The sequence below is a fragment of the Giraffa tippelskirchi genome, chromosome 7 (assembly GCF_054371585.1).
Source record: "Giraffa tippelskirchi isolate mGirTip1 chromosome 7, T2T-mGirTip1v1.2.pri, whole genome shotgun sequence".
Lineage (NCBI taxonomy): Eukaryota > Metazoa > Chordata > Mammalia > Artiodactyla > Giraffidae > Giraffa > Giraffa tippelskirchi.
This window is the reverse complement of record NC_137281.1, coordinates 35,352,522-35,380,042: the sequence shown is the minus strand read 5'-3', so window position 1 is coordinate 35,380,042 and position 27,521 is coordinate 35,352,522. Positions and strand designations below refer to the sequence as shown.

The 27,521-nt window shown below is 46.4% G+C and overlaps 1 protein-coding gene across 1 annotated transcript in view; it reads right to left on the bottom strand.

The window, feature by feature from the left end:
- Nucleotides 1–9,658: 9,658 nt before the first annotated feature.
- Nucleotides 9,659–27,521, bottom strand: part of CNGB1 (cyclic nucleotide gated channel subunit beta 1) — a 70,543-nt gene continuing 52,680 nt past the window's right edge. The window contains exons 29-35 of the mRNA XM_081511773.1: nucleotides 25,570–25,667; nucleotides 25,394–25,477; nucleotides 22,297–22,415; nucleotides 21,580–21,726; nucleotides 14,202–14,418; nucleotides 11,321–11,452; nucleotides 9,659–11,050 (exon numbers count right to left, since the gene is read on the bottom strand). Of these exons, the coding sequence (XP_081367899.1) occupies nucleotides 10,787–11,050; nucleotides 11,321–11,452; nucleotides 14,202–14,418; nucleotides 21,580–21,726; nucleotides 22,297–22,415; nucleotides 25,394–25,477; nucleotides 25,570–25,667 (1,061 nt within the window). The 3' untranslated portion in view covers nucleotides 9,659–10,786. The remainder of the gene's footprint in view (nucleotides 11,051–11,320; nucleotides 11,453–14,201; nucleotides 14,419–21,579; nucleotides 21,727–22,296; nucleotides 22,416–25,393; nucleotides 25,478–25,569; nucleotides 25,668–27,521) is intronic.

The following is a 27,521-nucleotide window of genomic DNA, read 5'->3' as shown; positions in this document are numbered from 1 at the left end:
AAGAGTCTTCTCCAGCACCACAGTTTAAAAGCATCAGTTCTTTGGCGCTGAGCTTTCTTTATAGTCCAGCTCTCACATCCATACTGACTACTGGAAAAACCACAGCTTTGACTATTCAGACCTTTGTCGGTAAAGTAAAACAAAGGCACAGACTCAGTTGAAAGTGAAGGCTGTATGCTTAGCCCATTTTGCTTGTGCTTTTATGTTGTCAGATTCCATTTCAGTGGAGGAATCAAAACTCTCAGATTATAAACAAGCAGAATTATGGGCTACACCAAGCTTCTAGATAGACAACATTCCTGAAAAATTACATAATTTGGGGGGTAGAATAGATATCAAGGGGATTACCAAGACAAGTGGTCCCAAAGTTATAAACCAATGGACTACCTCAAAAAATGTATTTCATGATGTGAATGAAAAAAGGAAAGGACAAAATGCCATGCTAAGGCTCAACTGCAAGTAGGAAAATGAAAAACTTCTTTCAATGCCTAGGGGTGGAGGGAATATATATAAAATGCAGGCCTCAAAGAAAACAAGGACCGGAGTATAGGTCCATGCACATATCATTTCTGTAGCCATAAAATCCTTAAACGTTTTCTAATAATAAGAAAGGAAAACTTCCCTGGCGGTCTAGTGGTTAAGAATCTGCCTTGCAATGTAGGGGATTCAGGTTTGATCCATGGTCAGGAAACTAAGATACCACATGCCAAGGAGCAACTAAGCCCACGATGTACAACTAGAATCCTCCCATCTCAACAAAAGATCTAGCATGACGCAACAGATTCCTCCCGTGTGCCGCAACTGAGCCCTGACACAGCCAAATTAATTAATTAACTTTAAAAAAAAAAAAGAAAAGGAATGTAAACCTGGAGCCCAGATGGCTGGACACAACATTCAGTGGAAAGGAAGCAGAGGGTGGCATTCCCGGGGCTGGTAGGCATGCGAGGACAAGAAGGCTAAGATGAAGCAGGGACACCCAGGAACACACACATACCAAATCTAAGCAACAGTAAGACTAAAGGTCAAACACCCAATAAAGACCCAGTGACAACGCAGGGGGCACAAGCATTCGAATGGCACTGAGGTCAGCAGTTGTGTGCTAAGTATGAGTAATAAGACACTCAGCTGAATACAGTATAAGAAAGCCCATTAAAGATCCCGGAAATATGCAGCTTACTAATACATGGGATAAAAAGAGAATTAAGGAAGCTTTCAGCCGAAACCAAAGTTTGGGATGAAGCAAAACATGAAAGAAACACATACATTTTCTATAGCTGACCACTTCCTTATTTTGTTCTGTTTTTCCAAAAGAGTAAATTGCCTCTTCTGTTTGATGTTCTTCAATAGTAACAAGAAATCGCTCAGTAGAACAACTCCAAATCCCCAAGCAATACATAGCTTTGGGTGGTTTGTTAGTTGTGTCATTCAACATCATATCATTAGCCGATGAATTAAGAGAAATACCCTTCTTTTTTCATATTGGCAATCTCATGCAGATATTGTTAGGGTTCTACCATTAAAGTTGTGTGTGTGGGGGTGCCCTTAGACTTCCTTCTAACCATGTCTGAGAAATGCTGATTCAACAAACATTATTATTTGTTTCAGTTTATTGTTTTCAGGGCTATTACTCATATCTGGATTGAAATGAATAATTCAAATCTGAATCATGCAAAGTTTCTAATCTCCGTTTTTAGTCTTCAAAAATTTCTTTTCCACAGTCATCATGTAGTGATCAAAAGGAGTAATATTAAAAAGGATCTACCTACATCCTCAGGTCTATCCTTTTAAGTAAATTTAGATTCTGATAGAATGCAAAGTATTACTTTTAGTACAAACTTTTGTGGCTCTTACTCCTTCCTGGCCGCTTTCTTTCCTGGTGAGTGCTGTTTTGTTTTCAAATTTGCCCAGTCATTTAACATAGTATCGAATTGTGGTGCTGGAGAAGACTCTTGCGAGTCCCTTGGACTATAAGATCAAACCAGTCAATCCTAAAGGAAATCAACCCTGAATATTCATTGGAAGGACTGATGCTGAAGCTGAAGCTCCAATACTTTGGCCATATGATGCAAAGAGCCCACTCATTGGAAAAGACCCTGATGTTGGGAAAGATTGAAGGCAGAGGAAGAAGGGGGTGGCAGAGGATGAGATGGATGGCATCACTGACTCAATGGACATAATTCTGGGCAAATTCCAGGAGATGGTGAAGGACAGGGGAGCCTGGTGTCCTGCAGTCCATGTGGTTGCAAAGAGTCAAACATGACTTAGCACTGAACAACAACATTCTCAGTCTATTCTTTTAAGTAAATTTAGATTCTGATGGAATGCCAAGTGTTACTTTTTGGTACAAACGTTTGTGGCTCTTACTCCTTCCTGGCAACTTTCTTTCCTAGTGGGTTGTTTCCTAGTTGTTTGTTTGTTTGTTTTACAAATTTGCCTCAAATCATTTAATATAGTATCCTCCATGGAATTCAGGTCAATCTGATTTTAAAACCTTTCACATACTTTAGGCTGATAACATGGAAGCTTCCAGTACTATAGGAATTATTCATTTGGACTGCCTGGGAACACTTCAATTTCTTTTTTCCCTTTCTTAAAGGAGCGAAACACTTTGAGTTTCAGAAATCTGGAGGTGTGAAAGGTGGGGTTGGCTACCCCAGTCTACATGCACGTTTTTATGCAGACTATGGGGGCTTCCCTGATGGCTCAGTGGTGAAGAACTTGCCTGCCACTGTAGGAGATATAAGAGATTTGGGTTCAGTCTCTGGGTCAGGAAGATCCCCTGGAGGAGGGCCTGGCAGCCCACTCCAGTATTCTCGCCTGGAGAATCTCATGGACAGAGGAGCCTGGCGGGCTATAATCCATGGGGTCACAAAGAGTCGGACACAACTGAAGTGACCTAGCACACACACACACGTAGGGAAATAAAGCTACTCTGAATTTCTCAGGGCTCCAGGAAAAGCCGACTCCTGAGACTCTTCACATACCAGGATAATTAGATCTGTAGCCATTTGTCTAGTTAATTGCCCTCCTCTGAAAGGATGATAAAAGTTCTTATCTCAGGGAGAGGCCAAAGAGCTCCAGCTGGGCTCAGACACCAAAGTTAAGCCCCTAGGTGCCAGAAGACATCAGGGCCTTCTCTCCAGGTATTTACTTCAAAACGGAAAAGTTCCAGAACTTGGAGACTGTATTAGACGGTAAAAGCAGACACTAAGGGCTGTCTAGCTCTAGGAAAGACTTTTTATATACAAAATGGTTGGAGTTAGGTTTCAAGCCCATCTAAGTTTTCCAAGGAGAGTTTCAGGAAGGGAGGGGGATAATGACCTCCTTCCTTTTTTTTTAAAACACAGAAAAATGCCTTACCTGTGGCGTGTCCAACTACAAGTGTAGGACTGCTGATACCTGGCCAGACGTGAGGCCTGGAGTAAGTGGGAGCCATGTACTTATTATTTGTTGTTGTTTTAGTCATTAAGTCACGTCCAACTTTTTGTGACCCCATGGACTGTAGCTCGCCAGGCTCCTCTGTGTGGGATTTTCCAGGCAAGAATATAGGAGTGGGTTGCCATTTCCTTCTCCAGAGGATCTTCCCGGCCCAGGGATTGAACCATCTTCTGCTTGGCGGGCAGATTCTTTACCACTGAGCTACCTATTTGTGCATGCATGCTAAGTTGCTTCAGCTGTGTTCAACTCTGTGTGACCCTATGGACTGTAGCCTGCTAGACTCTTCTGTCCATGGCATTCTCCAGGCAAGAATACTGGAGTGGGTTGCCATTTCCTCCTCCAGGGGATCTTCCCAACCCAGAGATCGAAACTGCATCTCTTATGTCTCCTGCGTTGGCAGGCGGGTTCTTTACCACTAGTGCCACGTGGGAAGTTCCTAAAGCAAAGATAAATGTATTCAAAATACGCAAGGTAGCTCTTGTCACTCGGGTAAAGCTGAAGACCAGGCCAGGGAGTAACACGAACCTGAACAATCTTAAATATCCATCAGTGGATGAATGGATAAAAACTTGTGTTAATATACAAATTGAGGCTTTGTGGTGACCCTTCATCAAGCAAATCTATCGGCACCGTTTTCCAGCTACCTTTGCTCATTTCATGTCTCTGTTACATTCTGGTAATTCTTGCAATATTTCAAACTTTTATTATTATATTTATTATGGTCATTTGTGATCAATGTCCTTTGATAGTTTGTAATTGTTTTGAATTTTTAGCAATAAAGTATTTTTTAATTTAAAAAATCTTGTGATAAATATGATATATATATTCCATATAATGATGTGGAATATTATTCAACCATAAAAAAACAAGGAAATCCGACCACAACATGGGTGACCTCTGAAGGCATTATGCTAAATGAAATGTCAGACAGAGAAAGACAAATACTGTAAGATCTCACACATGAAATCAAACCTCTTGAAAGAAAGAGATCAGATGTGTAGTTCCTAGAGGCAGAATTGGGTGGGGAGGGGTGTGAAATTGGAGGTAAGTGGTCAAAAAAGTACAAACATCTAGTTATAAAATAAATAGGTACTAGGGACGTAATGTACAATGCAATGACTACGACGAACACTATTGTATGATACGTAGGAAAGTTAAGAGAGTAAATCCCAATTTCCTTTCCTCTTTTTAAAATTGTATCTATATGAGAAAATGCATGTTAGCTTAACCTATTGTGGTAATCATTTTAAAATATATGTAGATCTAATTATCATTCCTTACATTTATACAGTCATGTTGTCAAATATTTCTCAATAAAACTAGTTGGGGCGGGGGACGGAGTCTCAGCAGTGGCAGCAAATGATTGGTGAGGTCAGAGTATCGAAGTTGTGATACATCTGCTCCTGTTTTCTCTCTTTCTCCCTCCATTCCATTGCTCTTCTATCACGATGCTTTCAGCTTCCGGAGACAGAGATCATGACTTAAATAACAAAGGTATGTCATGATCTCATATAACAAGTATTCTGGAGATAAGTGATTTCAGAGTTGATTGGCAATACCAGCACGTCACAGTTCGCAACTCTGATTCTTCTGATTCCTGGACTCTTCAGCCACAAGATGTCTGTTGCATCTCCAAATAGACTCTCCCATCAGCACTGCAAGGAAGAAAGAGGGACCAAAGCATGGGGTTCAGTTCGGTTCAGTCACTCAGCTGTGTCCGACTCTTTGCGACCCCATGGACTGCAGCACACCAGGCTTCCCTGTCCATCACCAACTCCCAGAGCTTACTCAGACTCAAGTTCATCAAGTTGGTGATGCCTTCCAACCATCTCATCCTCTGTTGTCCCCTTCTCCTGCCTTCAATCTTTCCCAGCATCAAGGTCTTTTCCAATGAGTCATCTCTTCGCATCAGGTAGCCAAAGTATTGGAGTTTCAGCTTCAACATCAGTCCTTCCAATGAACACCCAGGACAGATCTCCTTTAGGGTGGACTGGTTGGATCTCCTTGCAGTCCAAGAGACTCTCAAGAGCCTTCTCCAACACCACAATTCAAAAGCATCAATTCTTCGGTGCTCAGCTTTCTTTATAGTCCAACTCACACATCCATACATGACTACTGGAAAAACCATAGCCTTAACTAGACGGACCTTTGTTGGCAAAGTAATGTCTCTGCTTTTTAATATGCTATCTAGGTTGGTCATAACTTTCCTTCCAAGGAGTAAGCGTCTTTTAATTTCATGGCTGCAATCACCATCAGCAGTGATTTTGGAGCCCCCCAAAATAAAGTCTGACACTGTTTCCACTGTTTCTCCATCTATTTGCCATGAATTGATAGGGCTGGACGCCATGATCTTAGTTTTCTGAATGTTGAGCTTTAAGCCCACTTTTTCACTCTCCTCTTTTACTTTCATCAAGAGGCTCTTAAGTTCTTCTTCACTTTCTGCCGTAAGAGTGGTGTCATCTGCATATCTGAGGTTATTGATATTTCTCCCAGCAGTCTTGATTCCAGCTTGTGCTTCATCCAGCCCGGCATTTCTCATGATGTACTCTGCATATAAGTTAAATAAGCAGGGTGACAATATACAGCCTTAACGTACTGCTTTTCCTATTTGGAACCAGTCTGTTGTTCCATGTCCAGTTCTAACTGTTGCTTCCTGACCTACATACAGATTTCTCAGGAGGCAGGTAAGGTGGTCTGGTATTCCCATCTGAACTGAACTGAGCTGATCGGCATTGCAAGGAAGAAAGAGGGACTAAAACACGGGGTGGGGTTCCTTTGTTAGAGCGCCCGCCCATCATCCTTCCCTGTAAACTCATTGGTTAGGTTTGGGTCCAATGAGCACCTCCAGCTGCAGGGAAGGCTGGGAGAGTGAATGTCTGTCATAAAGGGTCTGAAGAGCAGTGATTGGCTTACACGGGGGCTTCATCCCCTGGGGCTGGGCATGTTGCTGCCCAAAACTAAATCAGGGTTCTGCTAGCAAGGAGGATGGGGCAATAGCCCTCAAGATTCAGATGCCCAGGTAAGAATCAATGGGCCTAGCCTGGGTCATCCTGCTTGAGTCAGGAAACATGATTGAAAGGTAAGCGGGAAGAACAAGCAGGAAGCTGAGTACAGAAGAGACACAGCTCTACCTCCTTCCTCACTGGTCTTTTCAGATAGCAGGACAGCCTACATAATTTGTGGAGCAAAGTACAAATAAAAATGTGAGCCCTGTTGTTTACAAACTATTAAAAATTTAAATATGGTGACAAGCACAGGTCCATGTGTGACCACATGGGTCATGTACCCATGAAGGCTGCCCTGGGTGTAGCCCAGAATGGAGTAACCATCCCAGGAGACTCAGCCTTGGTTGGGTCTATTTTCGTATGACATTGGATTAAAGACATTCAGAGATGGTGGGGGAAGCTGTGGTTGATATTGCTATAATTCACATATATCCAGGCTGCTGTACAAACTATTAGTTAAAGAACAAAGAAAGAGGTGATCACACCCCTTCTGCATGTATAATAACCATGGGCAGTGGCAGAATTCAGAGAATATAGAGCTCTGAGGGGGCTTCTAATCTATTCCAACTGTGGCTGGGCAAGAGGGGATGGCACATCGGTTTCATTTCTTGTGCCCATGCAGATTTGACCATGCCAGTTTATTATTTGATCGTCTCAGTGGCCCTGTGCAGTGCAATGTATTATCTCCATGAGGTCACCAGGGCTCAGAGAGGTACACGGTCAAGCTGGGATTGGAAGCTAGGCAGTGTGAATCCAGAATTCCTGCGTGTCAGCTCTCTGAAGTGTCGGCATTAGAACACATCTAATGAGGTTGGGGAAACTGTAAGGAGTGGGCTGTGTAAGACTGGACATAAAAGGGCTGTTTTTGAGGGACTCCCAAATACTAGGGGCGGTTTCATAAGTGATATCAGTCCAGCAACAGAAATCCAGGATGGATTGTAGCCCCAAGGATGTCCACAGGAGATCAGCTAGGGAGACTGAGCTGGAAAATAAACTTCATTTTTCTCATAAAAGTGTCTGTCATACTTGGTCAGTTTCTGAAATGAATCCACAAGCCAGGAACATTTGTCTAAATACTTTTAATTAAAATGCATTATAATAGGATGAAAGCCAGAGTGCAAACACAGTATTCATGTTTACTAAGAAAATGAATGAAAATATTCCAGGAAGCCAAATACATTTGGATAATGAAACTGCAAACAGTTTCTTGGTTTTCATTTTATTTAAAATATTTACGCGGTTTAAAAAAAATAACTTGATGTTCATTTTCTACCAAAATGCAGGAAATGTTGAAACATTTTGAATTAGTAGAGACAACACATATAAGTAAAAGTCCTGTTTCAGCTGCAGAATAATAGTATTCCTGATCTGTATCATCTATATCTTGGCAATCAGCCCATCTCATTCTATTTGGAGAATAAGGTCAGCCTCAAATTCAATTTATCTAATGTCCAAAGTTTGTGAAAGTATCAAGTTTTATGAGATTTCTCAGTGAAATTAAGACACTGCTGATCTCATTTCAAAATCAATTTTCTTTCCAGGACAATTCTTGGAAACCTCAAAAATCTCTTGCTTTATATAATAAGCAGTATACACTCAAGGATTGATATCTAAAAGAATAAGTACATTTATATAACAAAGATTCCTTAGTAAGTAGAAGATCACAGTGAAGGTGTCTTTGAAACTTTTTGCCATCTACTGAAAGGCAATAAGCTGATTGATATATCTGAAATAACTTGCTAAAGATGGAAGCATTCTCTATGCTTGGGTCATAGAACATATAATCCAAATATGATAAAGAGGAATGGGGATGGTAGAGAAAAAAATTAGCCCAAGACTCCAGACTTCTCCTATTTAAAAAGTATTTACCAGTGAAATGATACCTGTACAGTATTTTTAACTGCAGCATTATTTTAATAGCATATGATTGGAAACAGTGCAAATGGCCATTAATGGAGAGAGGTTGTGTTACAGTGCGTGTACCTGTTCTCTGTCTCTTCAGTCACGTCTGACTCTTTGCAGCCCCATGATTGTAGCCTGCCAGGCTCTTCAGTCCATGGGATTCTCCAGGCAAGAATACTGGAGTGGGTTGCCATGCCCTCCTCCAGGGGAACTTCCCAATCCAGGGATCAAACCTGTGTCTCCTTCGTCTCCTGCATTTCAGGCGGAGTCTTGACTGCTGAGTCACAGAGGAAGCCCCTAAGTGTTACGGTACATCCATACAATGGGCTAGATTGCAGTCCAGAAAAAATAAGCAAGCCTTTTATGTTCTGATAGGAAACAATCTCCAGAATAAATCAAGTGAAAAATAACAGCAGCTCTAGTATGTTACCATTTGGAGGGGGTTTGGGAAGGAAGGAAGGAAATCAGAGGGAATTTACATATTTCCTTGTGCAAGCTTAAAAATATCTCTGAAAGAATAAACAAGAAATTGATAATCATGGTTGCTTCCAGGAAGGGGACCAAGGAGGTTGGGAATCTGGGGTGGGAGGGAGAATTTTTAATGACTATCCTTTGTACACAAGTAAATATGTTATTGGCTTCCCAGGTGGTGCTAGTGGTAAAGAACCTGCCTGCCAATGCAGGAAACATAATGAGACATGGGTTCAATCCCTGGGTTGGGAAGATCCCCTGGAAGAAGGCATGGCAATCCACTCCAGTATTCTTGCCTGGAGAATCCCATGGACAGAGGAGCCTGGTAGGCTACAGTCCATAGGGTTACACAGAGTTGGACATGACTGAAGTGACTTAGCAAATAGGTCATTACCTTTAAAAATAAATAAAAGTTTTTTGAAAGGTCAGTTAATAACACTGCTTATCACTATATTCAATATAATGATTATTAAAATGACATGATACGACAGGGACTAGGTGAACCTGTTTGTTACCCTGGGATTTAGCAATATTTAGGCCAGTCTGGGAATTCCCATAGTTTACTCTTCACAGGGGAAATGAATGCTCTGCTTTCATTTGAATGGATTAAGAACACAACTTTGCCAGCCTTCAAAGTCCCCTTCTGTAGTTCACCAGGTTTCTGTAATTTTATATGAAATGGGCAGGACTTATTGGAATGCCAGGTCTTCTGTATTCATTGTTGCTGATAGAAACAAATGGCCCAATACTAGTTTTTGTTTTTAATCACCCACACCCCCCAAAGAGCTATTTGGTATGCAAATATAATCCTCTCAATAAATATTCATTTGACTGAATGACTCTTTTTCCTTTTTTCATTATAAAAGCAACATGACTTGTTCTGGCGAAAGCTCAGAAATTTTAGTGGTGTTAGTCATGAGACTCCACCTTCTAGGCTTAGTGGAAATTGTTACCATTATCTCTTAGGGCTTCCCAGGTGGCGCTAGTGGTAAAGAACCCATGTGCCAAAAAAAAAAAAAAAAAACAAAAAACAAGAACCCATGTGCCAATGCAGGAGACATAAGCGACTTGGGTTTGATCCCTGGGTCGAAAAGACGATCCCTGGGAGGAGGGCATGGTAACCCACTCCAGTATTCTTGCCTGGAGAATCCCACAGAGAAACCTGGCAGGCTATGATCCATGGGGTCGCAAAGAGTCGGACACAACTGAAGTGACTTAGCACACATCATCATCTCTACAGCAAGGGTGTCAAAAACAAGTAATGGGTTAATCCCTGATGAAGAGGATTAGGTAACTGGCAGAGTGGATGCTCAGAAACTCTCACAGCCTCTTGCCAGTAAACCATTTCCATTATATCTATTCTAAGAAAACAGCATCACTGGGCACAATGGGATATAGTCTGCAGAAGAAAAGTACTAACTGTCCCAAGGAGCACTGCGTTCCTAATGTGACTGCCTGGCAGAGAGACAGCACCAGACCACGGGTCAGATGCGCGTGCCACCTCCACTTCGTCAAAGGAACAGCATAGCTGTCTCCCACTTTTGCCAGAAATGTTTTCTGTTCTTGAAATCACGGGAGGACAAATTCCTGAGAGGAAAATCCAAACATTCAACAACCCTTTGTTTCTCCAACAAGGCTTCCCATGTATTGAAGCCCTACAGAAAAGTATCTTGTTCTTACATATAATTACAGGTGCAGAGGAGGCAGGATTCTCTAGTGACGGTGGGAACTCACCCGGCACAGACACTATGAAGTTTGTTAATTTCAAGACCAGCCCGGGGAGATGGAGAAACTCATGTCAGATCAGGAATATCCGCCGAGCACTTGAGGCCACTACTGCGGACCAGTGTCTTGGCCTTTGGGGAGCGGAGGGTGCGGGGTGCAGGGGGAACGAGGTGGGCAGGGCCGCGAGGTGGGGCGCCGGGTGGCGGGGAGCGCGCACCTGCGGGGGCTGGGCGGTGGGTAGTGCACTAACTGCCACCTCGCTCCTCCTCCTCCTCCTTCCTCGCCTCCTCCCCTTCCTCCTTTTCCTCTGTCTCCTCCTCCTTTTTCTCCTTCTCCTCCTGCTTCTCAGCGATCTCCACCGACAAGATCTGTTCGCTGGAATCCGGGCCCGGGCTCACGTGGATCCGCACCGAGTGCTCCTCTGGCCGCCCCGCGGCCTCGTCTCCATCCGGCCTCTCCTGGGAGGCAGGTGGTGGAGAGCGTGGGGCCGGCGGCTCGGGGGCGGGGGGCTCTGGGGCCGGGGCCTCTGGGGCCGGGGGCTCTGGGGCCGAGGGCTCTGGGGCCGAGGGCTCTGGGCCCGGGGCCTCTGGGGCCGGGGGCTCTGGGGCGGGAGGCTCTGGGGCGGGGGTCTCTGGGGCCGAGGGCTCTGGGCCCGGGGCCTCTGGGGCCGAGGGCTCTGGGGCCGGGGGCTCTGGGGCCGGGGCCTCTGGGGCCGGGGGCTCTGGGGCCGGGGCCTCTGGGGCCGGGGTCTCTGGGGCCGAGGGCTCTGGGCCCGGGGCCTCTGGGGCCGAGGGCTCTGGGGCCGGGGGCTCTGGGGCCGGCGGCTCGGGGGCCGGCGGCTCGGGGGCCGGGAGCTGTTCTGGGGCGGCCGATCCTGCCTGTCCCGCGGCGGCATCTTCCGAGCTCTTGGCCTGGAATCCAGAAAGAGTGACTAGTGAGGCAGAGGGGTCTTGGAGGGGTCTTGGACACTTTCCTCATCCCCGGACCCCTGAGAGGACGATGGCACTCCGCAGGTGAAATCTAACAGCTGTAATGTTGGACGGCGCTGCGTCAGGGTTATTGGTAGAAACATACATTGTGGGGAAGTTGAAAGATTCAAAGTCTAGGTAAGGTTTAGTGAAGGTCTTTGGGATATTTTAGGTGTCTGTGGAGCTGTAGGGCTGGAAGCCGGAGTGAGAGTGCGGGCGGAAGGGCAGAGCCCCGCGCTGAACTGTCGAGGGAGGAGAGGCTGTGACCAGGAGGGGCTGCCACCAGCGCCTCTGCAAAGCTTATACCGCCTGCCCCGCCCAGTTAGCCTGGATGTGTGTTCACTGGAGTATGAGAAAAACTCTAAGCAAATAAGGTAAAGACTGAGAATTCCCTGGTGGTCCAGTGGTCAGGACTCTGCACTTCCCCTGCCAGGGCTGAGTTCAATTCCTGGTGGGGGAACTAAGATCCCACAAACCAGAGGGTGCAGTCAAAAAAAAAAAAAGAGAGAGAAATAAATAAATATAAGGTAAAGGTTGCTGAGAGCAGAAGCAGTTGTGGCCTGCCCATTTCTCAGAAGGTCTCTAAGGTTGAGACCCCCAGGGAAGAATGGGCTGGGTACCACTGGCGTTAGGCTGAACTGAGCCCCTGTTGTTTGTGGACTTGGTGGGTACCTGTGGTCTCCAGCCTGCGGGGTTCTCAGGGACCCAGGTTCCTATGGGTATAATTAGGGAAGTGAGTGAAAATCCAAGCCTTTGTGGATACCCACAGCCCCTCCTGCTGTCTGACCCCATCTTTGAGTGGGAGGAAGCTGGGGAGGGAACAGCTCCCAGAGAAGAAGGCCCAGTGGTTCTTAGGGAGTTTCACATGAGAGCAGTCAGTGTGCTTATGGGGACTAGAGACCCCCTGAAGTGTACTCAAGTCAGAGGGTGCTGAAGGAAGGGAATTGGGTAAAGGTGGGGTTATCCACGAAGCTCCTAGATACCAAGGAAGTTCTGGGACCTGCAGCTCCCTGTCTTGGTGTTTCTGCATGTTTTGGTGAGCCTGTTTCACCTCACCACCCCCAAACTCTGACTACACACTTCCAGGGCAGGATGCCTAGCGGGGCCCCTTACGGGATCTTCTTGAAGCATCCTGCTGTGAATGGAGCCAGAAGGATCATGGGATGGTTGATCAAATGTTTCACCTTGTTTAACATGCTTTTATACAAGTATCCAAGGTATCCTGCTTCATCTCTGCCACCCCATGTGACAGCCAGGAGTAATCTGGGTCCCAGAATGTCCTGGAGGAGCTTCCCCAGGACACAGGGTGACAGAGCCAGGGTTTGGACCTGTGTCTTTAGGCTGCTGTTTAAGAGTTCCTTGCACTCCACCCTTCTGACCTGGTTGTTCTAAAACTGCCTTTTATGAGCACATGCATGCAAATTTAATGCACATCTTCAAGCTGCCTGGGTGAAGAGCTAACGCTTAGAAGCAACAAATTGCTAACCCATTTCAGATAAAACCTTTCACTGTGCTGAGAACACCGTCGGAGCTCACGTTCACTCAGCCCCACACACCAGCCAGCACATAAGAGCCCAACTTTAAAAACCAGCTCGACCCTGCCCTTAACAGTTTGTGAGCCAGTCAGTCACATCTCTCTTCAGTCTGGGTCCACTGGTGGATGTATATGGAGAATGTCTTGGAACCCTGGGTGGCTTGGGTGTCATTCCCTGACTCCTGCTTTCAAATGACCTCTGAATGGGTCTCCTGGACTCGGACACCAGCCTGGATTGAGACTGAGTTCACCAGGTTCCTTTGAATTCTGTCATGTAGACTGCCATCCGCCCACCATCCCTGCCACTGAGCTTCTGCCTAACCCCATCCCCCTGCTTTCCCAGCAGCCTTCCTAAAGGACAGTTATGAACAACCATAATTAGTGCAATCATTCTAATTGGCATTCTTGGCATTAGTCACAGAAAAAAGTCCCAGAACTAATTTAAAAATTCCCTTTAGACTGAGGGGGTGGGGACCGTTGGCACCATGCCTGTCGCCTTGGTTTTTCCTTTCAAATCTTTTAAATTGTCACAGACACAACATTAGATATGAGACCATCACTGTCGTCTAGGGAGGGGCATTCCCTGCCCACACCCACTGCTCCTACCTCTGCAGCAGCACCCGAACTTCCATTTAGGGGAACACTCCTCACCCCAACCCCTCCCCACTGAGCACCACATTGGTGCTCCACACCTCAGGAATTAGCATGTGACTCAATTCTGTCCAGTGACTATGAACCCTGCCACTTTTTGTTGGGACTACTGGGAAAGAGGTACTTTCTGTGGCCGTTGCTCAGCCAGGAGGATGTAACATTAGAAGGTGTCATCTTAAGCCCTTGGGGCCCTGCCTGGGAATGGAGCCACCGGCCAGGGAAGCAGAGGGGACAGAATGGCAGATCTCATCCTATTGGCCTCATTTGAACATGTAGATCCAGGCTCACCTGAACCGTTCAATGACCTGCTCCAGTAAATTCCCTGTTTTCTCAAGCTAATTTGAGCTTGCACTGTCAGTTGCATTTTTCTGTTACTTGCAACCAAATGAATCCAGACTGGTATAAAGAAGGAAAAATAGTCCCTACAATGGAACGCCTGGGTCCTGAGGCCTTTTCCCTGGCACGTGGTTAAAATGGCCCAGGTGGCTGGGTCTCCAACTGCATTACCTGTTCCAGCAACTGCTGCTGTCTGGCAGCCACCTCCAGCGCAGCCAGCTCCTTGAGTCGAGCCCTGAGGAGGGCAAGCTTGCCACCTTTGCCTCCCTTGGCACCCATCTTTCCTGCTGCGGCCAGGGCGGCATTGAAGAGCTTGGGGGTGCCTGCCCGTGGAGGGAGAATAAGCACACTCTTCTCCTTGGGCTTGTTGTTATTTCTCAGCATTCGCCTGAAAGAAAGCAGCATCCACTAACATCACTGGCAAGCTCTGGGAGAGAACGTAGCTTCATTCATTCGGGCAGAGCCCTTTACTTGAGTTGTGTGATGCAGGCTGGTTTGGCTGACAGTTTTGAAGTCCTTTTCTGAGCCCAGCACAGTGCTGCTTGGGACATCACATCTCACTGAACGATCAGAACAATCATAATGATGTGGGGTCTTACTGCCTGTACTTTATAGATGAGGCTCAGAGGGGTTGAGTGACTTTTCTGAGGTCACACAGGAAATGATCCAGGATACTTTAATATACGGAATCGGAAATAGGATGCCCAGAGGAAAAAGAGCCCAAGCTTCTTGCTTCTCCTTCTTTGGCTTTATTGTCTTTTTACCATCATCACCATCACTGTTAACACTGAGAGTCTATATGTGTCAAGCTGTGTACTCAGACCTTTACAGGCAGGAATTCTTTGATGATCCCTGTGATCCCCTTTCCCGGTGTTCACACCTCTGTGTGACCCCCTTCCTTTGAGTGTGGTAGGACATGTGACTTGCTTTCAACCAATGGAATACAACCAGAGAGATCAAATGTCGTTTTTGTGAATGTAGGCCACATAGGATTGTGGCCTCTGTCCTGCAAGAAGACTCTTTCCCCTGCTGGCTTTGATGAAGTAAGCAGTCATGCTGGGGGAGGCCTAAACCTGAGGGTGGCCACTGGCCAATGACTCACTAGAAGCTGCCCCTAGTCCCATAGCCATGAGGAACTGAATTCAATCAACAACTGTGGGACCTTAGAAGAAGATCCTTCCCCAGTCGAGACTTCAGATAAGACCCAGCTCTGGCCCACATCTTGATGACTGCCTTGTACTGGACGCATCTAAGCTGTCCCCAGACTTCTGACCCCTAGCAACTCTGAGATAATAAATATGCCTGGTTTTAAGTCACTCCATTTGTGGTAACATTGTTATGCCACAATAGATAACTGAGCCGCTCTCTGTTCTTTATCAGAGTAATCCTCACACTAATCCTCACAGGAAGGTCCTATTATTCTCCCTCATTTCAAATGAGGATATGGAAGCCCAGAGAGGGTGAGTAATTTTTCCAAGGCCACACAGCTGGGAAGTAGCAGAGTTGGAATTCAAACCCATGCCTTTGACCCCAGCACCCCATGTCTTAATGATTACAAAGGAATATCACCTTTATTATCTTCTTGGATGCTGACAATACTCTGTGACAATACTCCATGGGTTAGGTGTGGGTTTGGGGATCCCATAGAGGCCTCACTCCTGGCTGCGTCTGCAGTGTGCTGGCCAGAGGGATTATTGTACCTAAAAGAGCTGGGGAAACTGAGGCTCAGTATGAAATGAGTGACATGCCCAAGGTTGCAAGAGGTGGCAGAGACAGAATTACAATCCAGATCTCAATGCAATATACCACTCTGCTTCTCTAAATAAGGAGAGAGTGTTCCATCAAAGAGAGCCCTGGCCTTTTCTAAGGAATTGTTCATGCTACTGATATGTGGTGAATGGTTTGGCTCAAGAACAAATGAGTTTCATCTGCAATCTAGCGGGCCTAGGCGACTAATTGGCAAATTCATTCATCAGGGTTCCAGCAAAACTTGTTTGTTTAAAAATGAGGCCATTACTAGCTGCTTATCTAATCAGACGCAATGGAGTTAAATTGTGCATATTGATATTAATTGCCCAAGACTTGCATTGTCTAGCTGGGGCTCCCCCGGGAGGCCACAAACACAATAATCATGAGGGGCCTCTTCCAGGCCCGGCACTGTCACGTGTGTTATCTGAGTCCATAATTCACAGCACAGCAGTCCATGGGAAGGCTCAGCGTGGTACTCAAATGACATGGAGGCAGCAGCTGGGACCTTTGCTGATTGCTAATGGCCGTCTCTGTTTTGAAACATTGAGCTAACTTCTGGGACACTTCCAGATTAAGGAAATTTATCCTCATTTTCAGCTGACATGCGTTTCACTATAATTACTGTATAATTCACCCCTGGAGAGAGCAGCACGGATGAGACCTTTTTGCCTCGTTTCTTGGAGTGGCCAAGTCAGAGAGAGGAGCATTTCACATTTTAGGGGCCTTGGGTCCCCCATCTGTAAAGTGGGCAGCTTGGACAGAATCCCACGTGGGGCTCTCACCAACTCAGACATCCCCAGGCCCTGTGGTTCTCAGCCCCATCCCTCCTTGGGTGGGCAGAGCTCATCTGTGACCCCCTGCCTCTCTCCTGAAGCTTGCCTGTCCAGAGAAGCAGCCTCTGAAGCCGTGTCACTGCCCCTCTGTGTGGCGCGGCCCGCCAGCCCCTCCTCCTTCCTCTGGTTGCCTCTGGCCAGCACACTGCAGGCACAGCCAGGAGCGAGGCCTCTGTGGGACCCCCAAAGCCACACTTAAGCCAGGTGGAGGAACGGGAAGACAGCTCTGCTGCTGCTGCTGCTGCTAAGTCGCTTCAGTCGTGTCCGACTCTGTGCGACCCCATAGACGGCAGCCCATGAGGCTCCCCCGTCCATGGGATTTTCCAGGCAAGAGTACTGGAGTGGGGTGCCATTGCCTTCTCCAGATGACAGCTCTAAGTATGGCTTTTCTGAGCCATGCTCCTCTTGCAGGGGGCAGGAAGGGAAGGGGAGGGGGAACCTGGTGCCCGTCTCAGACTTAAAGGCAGTTCTCATTATCCATGGTAGTTAAGCTCTGTCAAGTGTGTGCAGACACGGAATTAGTGACTACTGAGCAATGGCTTTTCGGGAAAATACAGGATTTGGTTACTGTGAGCCTCTCAACACAACATTTCCATCAACTGATCATTTTGTAACAGTGTCTTTTGTGTGTGTGGTGTCTGTTTTAAAGACGTCTTATTTACTATTGTTGATTCATTTACAACGAACGTGTGGCTCTGACTCAGGCCTGCATGTGGAAACATGAGGCCTCACTTCAGCACTACACCTCGGGCCATTTTAGTAGCGAAATCACCAACAAAATTCACAAAAATGTGAAAAACATGGTACGAAGTGGACCACAGAAAGACACTTGTTTACAATCTGAGCTGAAAGAAGGCAGAGTGTCATCTGCAATTTAGCTGGAAAGTGCACTTCCAGTGACTCAAATTTTTGCCACTGGGAACACATCTGTGAATGTCCCTATAAGCTTTTGAGTATTGATTTGGGGATTATGAATAAATTTTAGTGAGTAGTGAATTGCAAATACAGAATCCATGAATAATGAGGTTTGACTCTCCTGAAGGAGAGTAGGGTGAAGCAGGCAGACTTGGCAAAATTTGAATATGCTACTTATATGTTAATTGACTTTATTTTTATTTCCTGTTTCTTTGGCAGAAGCTCAGGTAGACAAGCCATTGGAAGGGCCCGGTGGCTGCTCTGTGAGCAGCCAGGTAAGATGAGTTACGGGGCAGCTTCCTTCCCCAGGAGACCCCAGCGCCTTGTCTGTATTATGCTCTAACGTTGACACTGCTTCCACTCATCTGGGAGCTGCCAAAGGGACTTCATTAAAAACTTAAGTCACAGCAAGTTACTCTGCAGTGTAAAACTCTGCATAGCTCCTGTCTCCCTCAGACTAAAAACTAAAGCCATATATGAGACTTCCCCTACAAGGCCCTACCCAATCTCACCCCTTCCACTCCTCCCACCCCATAACAACCTTATGCTCATTTTGTTGCTGGTCTCTGTGTAACACCCAAGTCTGTGCCTCCTCTTAACCTTCGCACATGCTGTTCCCTCTGCTTGGCATGCTTTTCCCTGCAGACAGCTCACTCCTTCACTCTGGGCAGGTCTCCACTGAAGTGCCATGTCCTCAGAATGATGCTTCCTGACCAACTCATCTCACATAGCTCCCTCCATCACTTTTGTCTCCTCAAGTGGCTTTATGTTTCCTTATGGCCTTTATCTCCAGCTGACATATCACAGTCACTCAGTTCTCCACTGTTGGTCTCCCTGGCTAGAACATAAGCTTTGTTTTGGTCTCTGCTGTGTCCCCAGGGCCTCAGCATATCAGCTCAATAAATTATTGTGCTGTATGAATGGATACTGGTACGTTTTTTCCCTTGATCATGATCATTCTTGGTGTAGTTTATTCATGGTGACTGAAATGGAAAACACGAATATATGATAAAAGGTATGGGAGGAAATACCAAATAGGTGGATTAAAAAGATATTATCCTATGGAAAATCATAGAGAGAATTTAATGGATAAAGAGGAACAATCATTATTATTAACATATATTGAGCTCTCTTGTGTGCTGGGCCCCCTGCTGGAGACACTCACATACACTGTTTTTATTTAATTGGCTCCACAACGAAGTGATCACCTTTGTTTTCCAGTGGAGAAACTGAGACCAGAAAGGAAAGTAACTTTTCTGAGGTCAGTAGCCAGTACTGCACACAGACAGCATTTGAATCCTATCACTCTCTCAAGTCTGTTTTCTACCCACATCAAGCTGCATCCATTGCTCAATTTAAAACCTGATGGGTTTGAAAGCAAAACAACTGCTTTTCTTACCTATTCCAGGGGATTCTCTAGCAGTCCAGTGGTTAGGATTCCAGGCTTTCACTGCCAGGGGCAGGGTTCAGTCCCTGGCTGAGAAACTAAGATCCCACAAGCTGCACAGTACAGCCAAAAAAAAACCAAACTACCAATCCCCCAACAATACAAAATACAGATGCATGAGCTTATTCATTGCAGTACTGTCTATAATTGCAAAATATTGGAACTAGCCTACATGCCCATTCATAGGAATGTTTTGCAGTTGTCAAAAGGAATGAGGAAGCTGTAGACTCATAGAGAATGTTTTCCGGGATTTACTGTCACATGAAAAAAGTCAAGTCAAGTGCAAAAGAGAATCTACAATATTCTATCCTTTGTATAAGAGAGAAAGGGAAATAACAAAATGGTCATGAATCTTTCTATTTTTGCAAAAAGAAACACAGGAAGAAATAAGCAGAAACTAATGAGATTGGGCTCCTATAGAGGGTGGGTGGCAACAAGTGGGGGTATTTGGGACTCTGAGTACACTGTTTTGTAGACTCCTGCCATGTTAATGTTCTACATATTCCAAAGACATAAAATCAACAAAGATCAAAGTGGGGAAACACTAAAATGAAATGAAAAATGAAACATATGAACCTAGCTGTACTTCAAATGAACAGAACAATCACAGTAAGGAAAGAAAACAGAGAATCAATCCAAACAACTCTGACTACAACATGTATATCATAGGTACTCAGGCTAAAGACAGAAAGAACTACTCTCGACTTAAGGCTTTCTTCTTTCCAATAGTGTGGGATAGGAATTCTGGTACTACATTATACTGTAGGACAGAACAAATGAATAAATGTAGTGAGGATAAAGGGAGTCAAATTTCTCAGTGTTGAAAAAGATTTACAAATCTGGAAAAGGAGATTAGAATGAACTCTGTGATACTGGATCGAAATTGTTAGATGGAAATAGAGAGATACAGATAGACACAGACAAAAAACCAGATGTTGATTTTTATGTATATGATGTGCATATATGTATATATTTGCATTTATACACACAAATATATGTGTGGGTACCTTTTCCAGCTGTACATGTGGGTATATTTCTCAGCTCTATCCACTGTGAAGGCCTAGTAGCAACCCAGTAGCAATGAGTGAGTGAAAGAGTGAAAGTCACTCAGTCATGTCCGACTCTTTGTGACCCCATGGACTATACAGTCCATGGAATTCTCCAGGCCAGAATACTGGAGTGGGTAGCTGTTCCCTTCTCCAGGGGATCTTTCCAACCCAGGGATCGAACCCAGGTCTCCAGCATTGCAGGCAGATTCTTTACCAGCTGAGCTACCAAGGAGTATTCAGACCTTAGTTTCTGAAAACCATTCCTTTCTAAAAGGAATCAAGCCTCCTTGGAGAAATGACCATTTCCAGGGATGCACCAGGGAAAGTATAAGATGAATCTAGGGCAACTTATTATGCCTATAAGCAAAAAAGTGCTAAAATATAACAGGGACGTAACAAAAGTTCGCTACACCCAGCCTGAAGAGGTGGAACAACTGGAGCATCAAAACCATGACTGTAACAGGGTATTCATGGAATAAAGCAAACCTGTATCTTTATAAATAGATAAATGAATAAATAAATGGGAAAGAAAAGAAAGTTCTTCCATATAGTAGGACACTAGTTAATAAATGTAAAAGGCATGATGGAGATAGAAAATCACCATTTGCAACCATCATGGCAATCATTGCAAGGAATCTTCATTGGAGGCTGAAAGTAGTGAGTGAAAGCAAGATGAGGAACAGGAAATCTAAATCGTCTTGACTTCTCATTACTTACTAATTTCGAAGAGAAAAATAGTAACTTTAATGTGTGGAAAATTTAACCAGTGATCAGAGTAAAACTCATCAGTATAGTGAGAAAGCAGCAATGCTGTACTGAGAAGGACACAACATCACTTCTCAGTAATTTCTGCCTCGAATGCAGAACCTGAAGATAATGATGAGAAAACATTAACATCATGTAAACTTAAATGGAGGGGACTTCCTTGGTGGCTCAGTGGTAAAGAGTCTGCCTGCCAATGCAGGGGATGTGGGTTCAATCCCTGGTCCACATGCCACTGAGCAACTAAGCCTGTGTGCCACAACTACTGAGCCAGCACTCTAGTCCACGCTCTACAATAAGAGAAACCACTGCAAAGAGAAGCCTGAGCACTGTGACTAGAGAGAAGCCCCTGCTGGCCACAACTAGAGAAAGCATGTGTGCAGCAATGAAGACCCAGCACAGCCATAAATAAATAAATAAATCTTACAAAAAAAAAAAAAAAAAAAACCTTAATGGAGGGGTATTCTGCAAAATAACTGGCCTGTCCTCTTCAGAGAAGTTAAGATCAATAAAGATCTGGGACTCTGGTCCCAGATTAAAGGAGACTAACATGGCAACGTCATGCAAAGGGGATCCAGGAATAGAAAAGAAGAAAAGAAAAGCTATAAAAGACCCTCTTGGAACAATTAGCAAAATTAGAGTATGGATTAGAGGTGAGATAACAGTATTGTTTCAATCTCCAATTTCCTAATTTTGAGAAAGGTACTACGGTTATGTAAAAGAAAGTCTGAGTCCTTAAGAAAAATGTACATTAAAGTCTATATGGACTTTTTTTAATCAAAAAAAAAATGTACCTGGCCTTCTTGCGGAGCAACTTCTGAGACTCGGGATAATGCACCAGAATTTCATTCAGGTCCTTCTTATCCAGAATGAAGAGGTTGGTAAACCCATGGGCCACCACGTTAGCCGTGCGCCGGTTCCCGCCCCCAACAGCCAGCAAGCTGGGGCAGAGACGAGAGGGAGGTGAGGCCCTTCAAGGCTGTGGTTTTGATCACACCAGCATCTTCATTTTCACCCCTGCCTGGAGCACCATGATGGCCTCAGGTGGGCGAGAGCTGGGCCTGAGACAGGCTGGGACCTGGGGCCCTTTACTGCAGGGCTGCAATGCTTGCACCTGGACAAACATCTCCTCCCTGACACCCTAGCCACCCCTCTGGCCCAACCCCTGAACACACCCCTACTTTAACCCCATGTAAGAAACCAGCTCACCACCACCCCACCCCACCTTAGTGAGCAAGTGAGCAAGGGAAACTTTTGCTTGTTCTTTCTCCCTCCTGTTTAGCCAGGGCCCCAATAAAGCCTTGCCTGAATTTCTTCTCTAACCTCCCATCAACTTCTACACCCTGGTCGGTATCAAGCCCACCTCTCTCACATGTCAGCAAGTGCCGGTGCTGCCTGCACCGTGGTTTCCTCAGACCCACCAAAGGGCCCTTGAGGATGTGGTCCCCACCATGGGTCACATCCCCTTCCCCAGCCTTTGCCCAGGTCCCCTGGTCTCACCCCGCTCTGACCTTATTTCTCCGAACACAGATCCAGCCTTCAGCGTCACCAGCACGGATTTCCCATCCGGGCCACCCAAGACCTGTACCTGCCCCGCCTGGATGATGTACATTTCCCGGCCTATCTCCCCCTGAAACAGAGAAAGGGTGGTCCCCCTGTCATCATCAGGTGACCACAGAAGCAGCAGGGCTGGGCCCGGGCGCTGGTGGCACAGCATGGTGGAACCTAGGCTGGGGTCCAGCCCTTCTGCTGACTTGGCATGTGGTTCCCCTTGGGGGCCTCAGTCTCTCCATCTGTGGATTGGGGAGAGTGACCACCCCCACACTGCCAGCCTGCCTAATCAGCAGGATTATGGTAGAGACTTAGTGCTATGATGGAAAGTGCTACATAAGGAGGCCCAGGTATAGGAATATTTGGCAGATTCCCAATTGCGCGTACCATGGAAGGCCCCGAGGAATGGAAAAGCCCACACTGTTCACACAATAGGCTGACACCTGTGACTCCCCCACATCCTATCAGGTACTTGGGAGGCATTGGCTAACTGACATGGGGATGATAGCATGAATGAGAATGGCCAGCATTCACCTATCACTTTTCGGTGCCAAGTGCTTCTCTAAGTGCTTTATGTGGCTGAGACCACTTAGTCCTCCACAGCCCTCTGCAGTAGGAACTCTGCCCAAGGTCACAAAGTTCAGCAAGGCAGAGCCAGGATTTGAACCCAGGCAGTCTGGCTCCAGAGCTCAAGGGTGTTACGAGTTGAACCGAGTGCCCCTGCAAATTCATATGTTGTAGTCCTAGCACCCAGCTCCTCAGAATGTGACCTTATTTGGAGAGAGGATCATCAGAGATGTAAAAAATTAAGTGAAGATGAGGGCGTGCTGGAGTTGGGGGAGCCCCCAACCCAATAGGACTGGTGTCCTTATAAAGGGGCCTTTGGGTACAAAGTCAGGCATACAGGGAAGGTGGTGTGAAGAGACACAGGGAGGAGACAGTCAGGTACAAGTTGAGGAGAGAAGCCTGGAGCAGATCTTTCGCTCACTGTTCTTGGAAGGCACCTACCCCACTGACACTTGGACCTTGGACTTCTGGCCTCCAGAATTGTGAGTCAATGCGTTTCTGTCATTTAAGCCATTGTGTTTGTGGTACTTTGTTATGGCAGCCCTAGCAGACTGATACAATTTGGTCTTAGTCCCAAATTAAACCAAAGGAATGAATGAATGACGTGCTTCAGACTACAACCAGAAATAGCCAGTCTGCCAAGCACCTTCTAATCCTCATGCCCTCACAGGCCAGCACCCTGGCCAGCTACCTATTGGTCATACCTGGCGTGTTTAAGGAGAGACAGTGACCAAGGACAGGTAAGTGGCTTTTGCTTTTGATTCATTTGACAAATGTTTCTTGGGCATCTCACACATGCATGGCCTTTTTAACAAAAAAGAATAAAGTCTCCTTCCCCTGTTTCAGAGTCCAGTTTGGCAAGGGGCTGAAATGTGAGGTGTCTAAAGCACTCATCTTCATCTCACTAAGCCACCCAGGGTTGGCCTAGGGGGTGTGTCACAGCAAGATTGTCACAGAACAAAACCTGTCAGCAGAGGGCGCCATTCACACATGTTCACCAAGCGTTCGGCTTCCGCGGTAAACTCCCCAACAATCTGATTCACTCTTTCTCATCCAAAGTCAAGTCTACATTACCCACAAGGATACTAGCTACAGCAATGGCACCAACTCTGCCAGCCACAGTGCCAGACTCCATATGTTCATTTTTTTTAAATTCTCACAACCACCCCATGAGGGAAATACTATTAATATCCCTACTTAACCTATGAAAAGAGTCAGATTCAGAGGGGGCAAGCCACTTCCCCAAGGCTGCACAGCTAGGAAGTGGCTCCAGAGTCAGACAAATCACTTTATTGCTCCCAAAGCTCTCTCGGTCTCGAAGGCTGCAGCTTTGAATTCTCAGCCATTTACAGTATCCTTGTCCCTCTTCCTTCAGCTCTTTGCTTCCAACTGTACGCTGTTATGCAGCATACAACTCGGAGTCGGGGCCCTTCTGGGGCTGGGGGTTCCTGAGTCTTACAGGGGGTTCTTGAGCAATATGTCCACCCCTGTACATACACTAAGTCTTATTAACAGCTCTGAAATCTGGTTCCTGCTCCCCCACCCTGACCACTCAGTCACCAAGTGACCTCAGTGTGAGACCTTAAATCCCCAAAAATGGGAGCAGAAGGGGTCTTAGAGACTGTCTAACCCTGGGATTCAAATCCATATGTTCTCCAGGATCAGGTGGGTGACGTAAAGGAGAGAAGTGAGCCGGCAGGGCAGTGGGGAGTGGTGGGGCATGGGGCATCTCTTCAGAGCCAGTCCCTTCTCCACTCCAGAGGACTTTTGCTATTTGGGAAAGTGGGGCTCAGTGCTGGCCAATTTTCTGTTTTCAGCCAGAAATCTGTATTTTTATGTGAAACCTTTTTTTTTTTTTTTTTGGCCATACTGCACAGATGGCAGGATCCTAGTTCCCTAACCAAGGACTGAACCTGGGTCACAGCAGAGGAAATACCACATGCTAACCTTGGGACCACCAGGGCATCCCTGAAACCTTCCCATTTTTTACAGGTTGGAGACTAATTCAAAACTTTATTTTTAGATTAAACCAGGTGTGTGGGGAGGAAACAATCCATGAAACATTGTGGGCTGGCTCCTTGGCAAGGACCATCAGTTTGCAACCTCTGACCTATCCCTCCCCTTGTCCAGCCCCATTTTTCTGAAAGGAAGACCAAGACCCTGGAAGCAGTTCCATGTACACAGTCAAGACCCTGACCTTCTTTTGGCTCCTCACTTTTCTCTTCTGTAAAGTGGGGTTCCTCATCCTGGCCCCCATGGTCCCATGAGGAGGAAGCCAGGCTGAGACACATCTGAGCTTGTGCCCGGAGCTCCTCCTGCCAAGCAACCCGGGAGCCCTGGGGTCAGTTTGCCACCCGCCTCCCCTCCCAGCAATTCCACTCTACCTGCACCTGCAAACCTCACCACCTTCCCAGGGGCCCCCTCCAGCCCAGCTCTGATGGGCGGGGGCTGTGAATCCCAGACTGCCTTGCGGCCGCCCCAGCCACTCACCTTTTTGCACACGTAGTCGTTGGGCAGGTAGACAACAGAGCGCAGCCTCTTCAGCATGTCAAAGATCATCTGCCGGTCACAGCCCTGGCCAGAGAGGAAAGGAAGGAGCCATTTAGAGGAAGGCTGGGCTTGGGGCCTTCCAGAGTCCTGAGGGTGGGGCACTGGGCAGGCCGTACCTGGAAGAGTGCCACTTTGCTGACGATGTCATAGTTCACATCGATGGCGAGGTCCAGCCGCATCTTGTCCGGAAGCTGCACCATCAGCTCTGACTCATCTGCAAATGAGACCCTGCAAGGGTCAGAGGCACGGCCAGGCCCCTCCTTCACACACACAGCGCCGAGTCCACACTGCACTGGCTGGGCCCCCAGGTGTGCCATTCCTCTACCACTCGGAATCACTCCAGATTGGGAGGGTATGCTCTCTGCAGGCCTTTGCCCACGCCGTTCCCTCTGCTGGGAACAACCCCCTTCGCTTTCCTGGCTAATCTCTACTCATGCTTCAGAACCCAGTACTCATGTCAGCTCCTCCAGGAAGCCTTCCCTTGACATCCTCCCACCCAGCTATTATGTTATCAGTCCCTCTCCCATAGCACGGATCACACCCTTTACTGCAGTTGTTTGCTGACGATCTGTCTTCTCCACTTACATTGTAAGAACGGCATCTGCAAAAACTAAAGTATGTGGAGGATGTACTATGTGCCAAGCACTGTTTTACAGAGTGCTTTACCAAGATGATTTCATTAACTCCTCCCAGCATCCCAAGAGGTGCCCACTACTAAAACCCACCTTTCAGACAAAGAAAGGACAACTTAGGAGGGCAGTGACTTGCCCACAGCCACACAGCCTAGGGGATGGAATCAGAGCCCCACTCAGGCCCAGTGACTTCAGAACCTATCCTGGGAGAGCAGTATTTCTGTCCACCATGGCATTCATGGTGCACAGTGGAGAGCCTGGCACAGAGTGAAGGTTGGTAACTGGAGACAGAGATGCACCCTGGGACCCCAGTCCCATGCTCTGCCCACGGTACATTAGCTTAGGGCTTAAGTGCTGGGTCTGTGCAACCCTGGGCAGGTCATAGACCTCTCTGGTCCTTAACATGTGCCCCTGTGAAAAGGGCCAATGATACTGAAGTCACAAGGCTGTCACTGAATGGAATGAGGCAGTGGAAGTGAACATGCCTTGGAAACTACTATGGTTAAGTGCACTGTCCACAGACTTGCCAACAACCCCAGCTCAGGAGACTGTGGGCCTCAAGTGTGGCTTCTTTGAGACCACACTGAACCCCATGGAGGTGAAGGGGGGCCCTTTCATTTTGCTGAGGGACTTGAGGGACTCTAAGGCACTGTGCCAGTGGGCCACAAGCTTTTGAGAGCCTTCCAAAGTGATGCCTAGGCTCTGAAAACAAAATTGTGTGCATGTGTGTATGTGTGCTCAGTTGTACCTGACTCTGTTACCCCGTGGACTGTAGCCCACCAGGCTCCTCGGTCCATGGGATTTTACAGGCAAGAATACTGTAAATGTAAGTGGAAAGCATACAGGCAGGTGCTTTAATACTAAGGCCACCTGGGAAGCACAAAAACAAAATTACTAACTCAGGTGGTGGTAGTGGTAAAGAAATTCCCCTGCTGCAGAAGACACAAAAGACGCAGGTTCAATCCCTGGATTAAGATCTCCTGGAGGAGGGCATGACAACCCCCTCCAGTATTCTTGCCTGGAGAATCCCATTGACAGAGGAGCCTGGAGGGCTGTAGTCCATAGGTTCACAAAGAGTCCAACACGAGGGAAGCAATTTACCACAAAGACAAAAAGGAAACAGGAAAAAAAAAAAGTCAATTAACATATAATTAGCATGTCAAATTTCCTTAAGGACTCCATTCAGAATCGGTAAGAACTTCACTACATTTGGAAACAATTTATGGGTAAGATTCTCCCACTTTGCAAGAATCACTGAGCATACCTCATCACTGACAAGAAAGCTGAACCACACTGAATGAACATGTGTTGTTTTAGCCAATTTCAGAAGCAAAGAATGACAAAAAATTATAAAATATATTGTAATAAACTATCATGGGAAAGGATCTGAAGAGAAATTTTTAAAAATTTATAAAATATATATCATAGGTACGGAT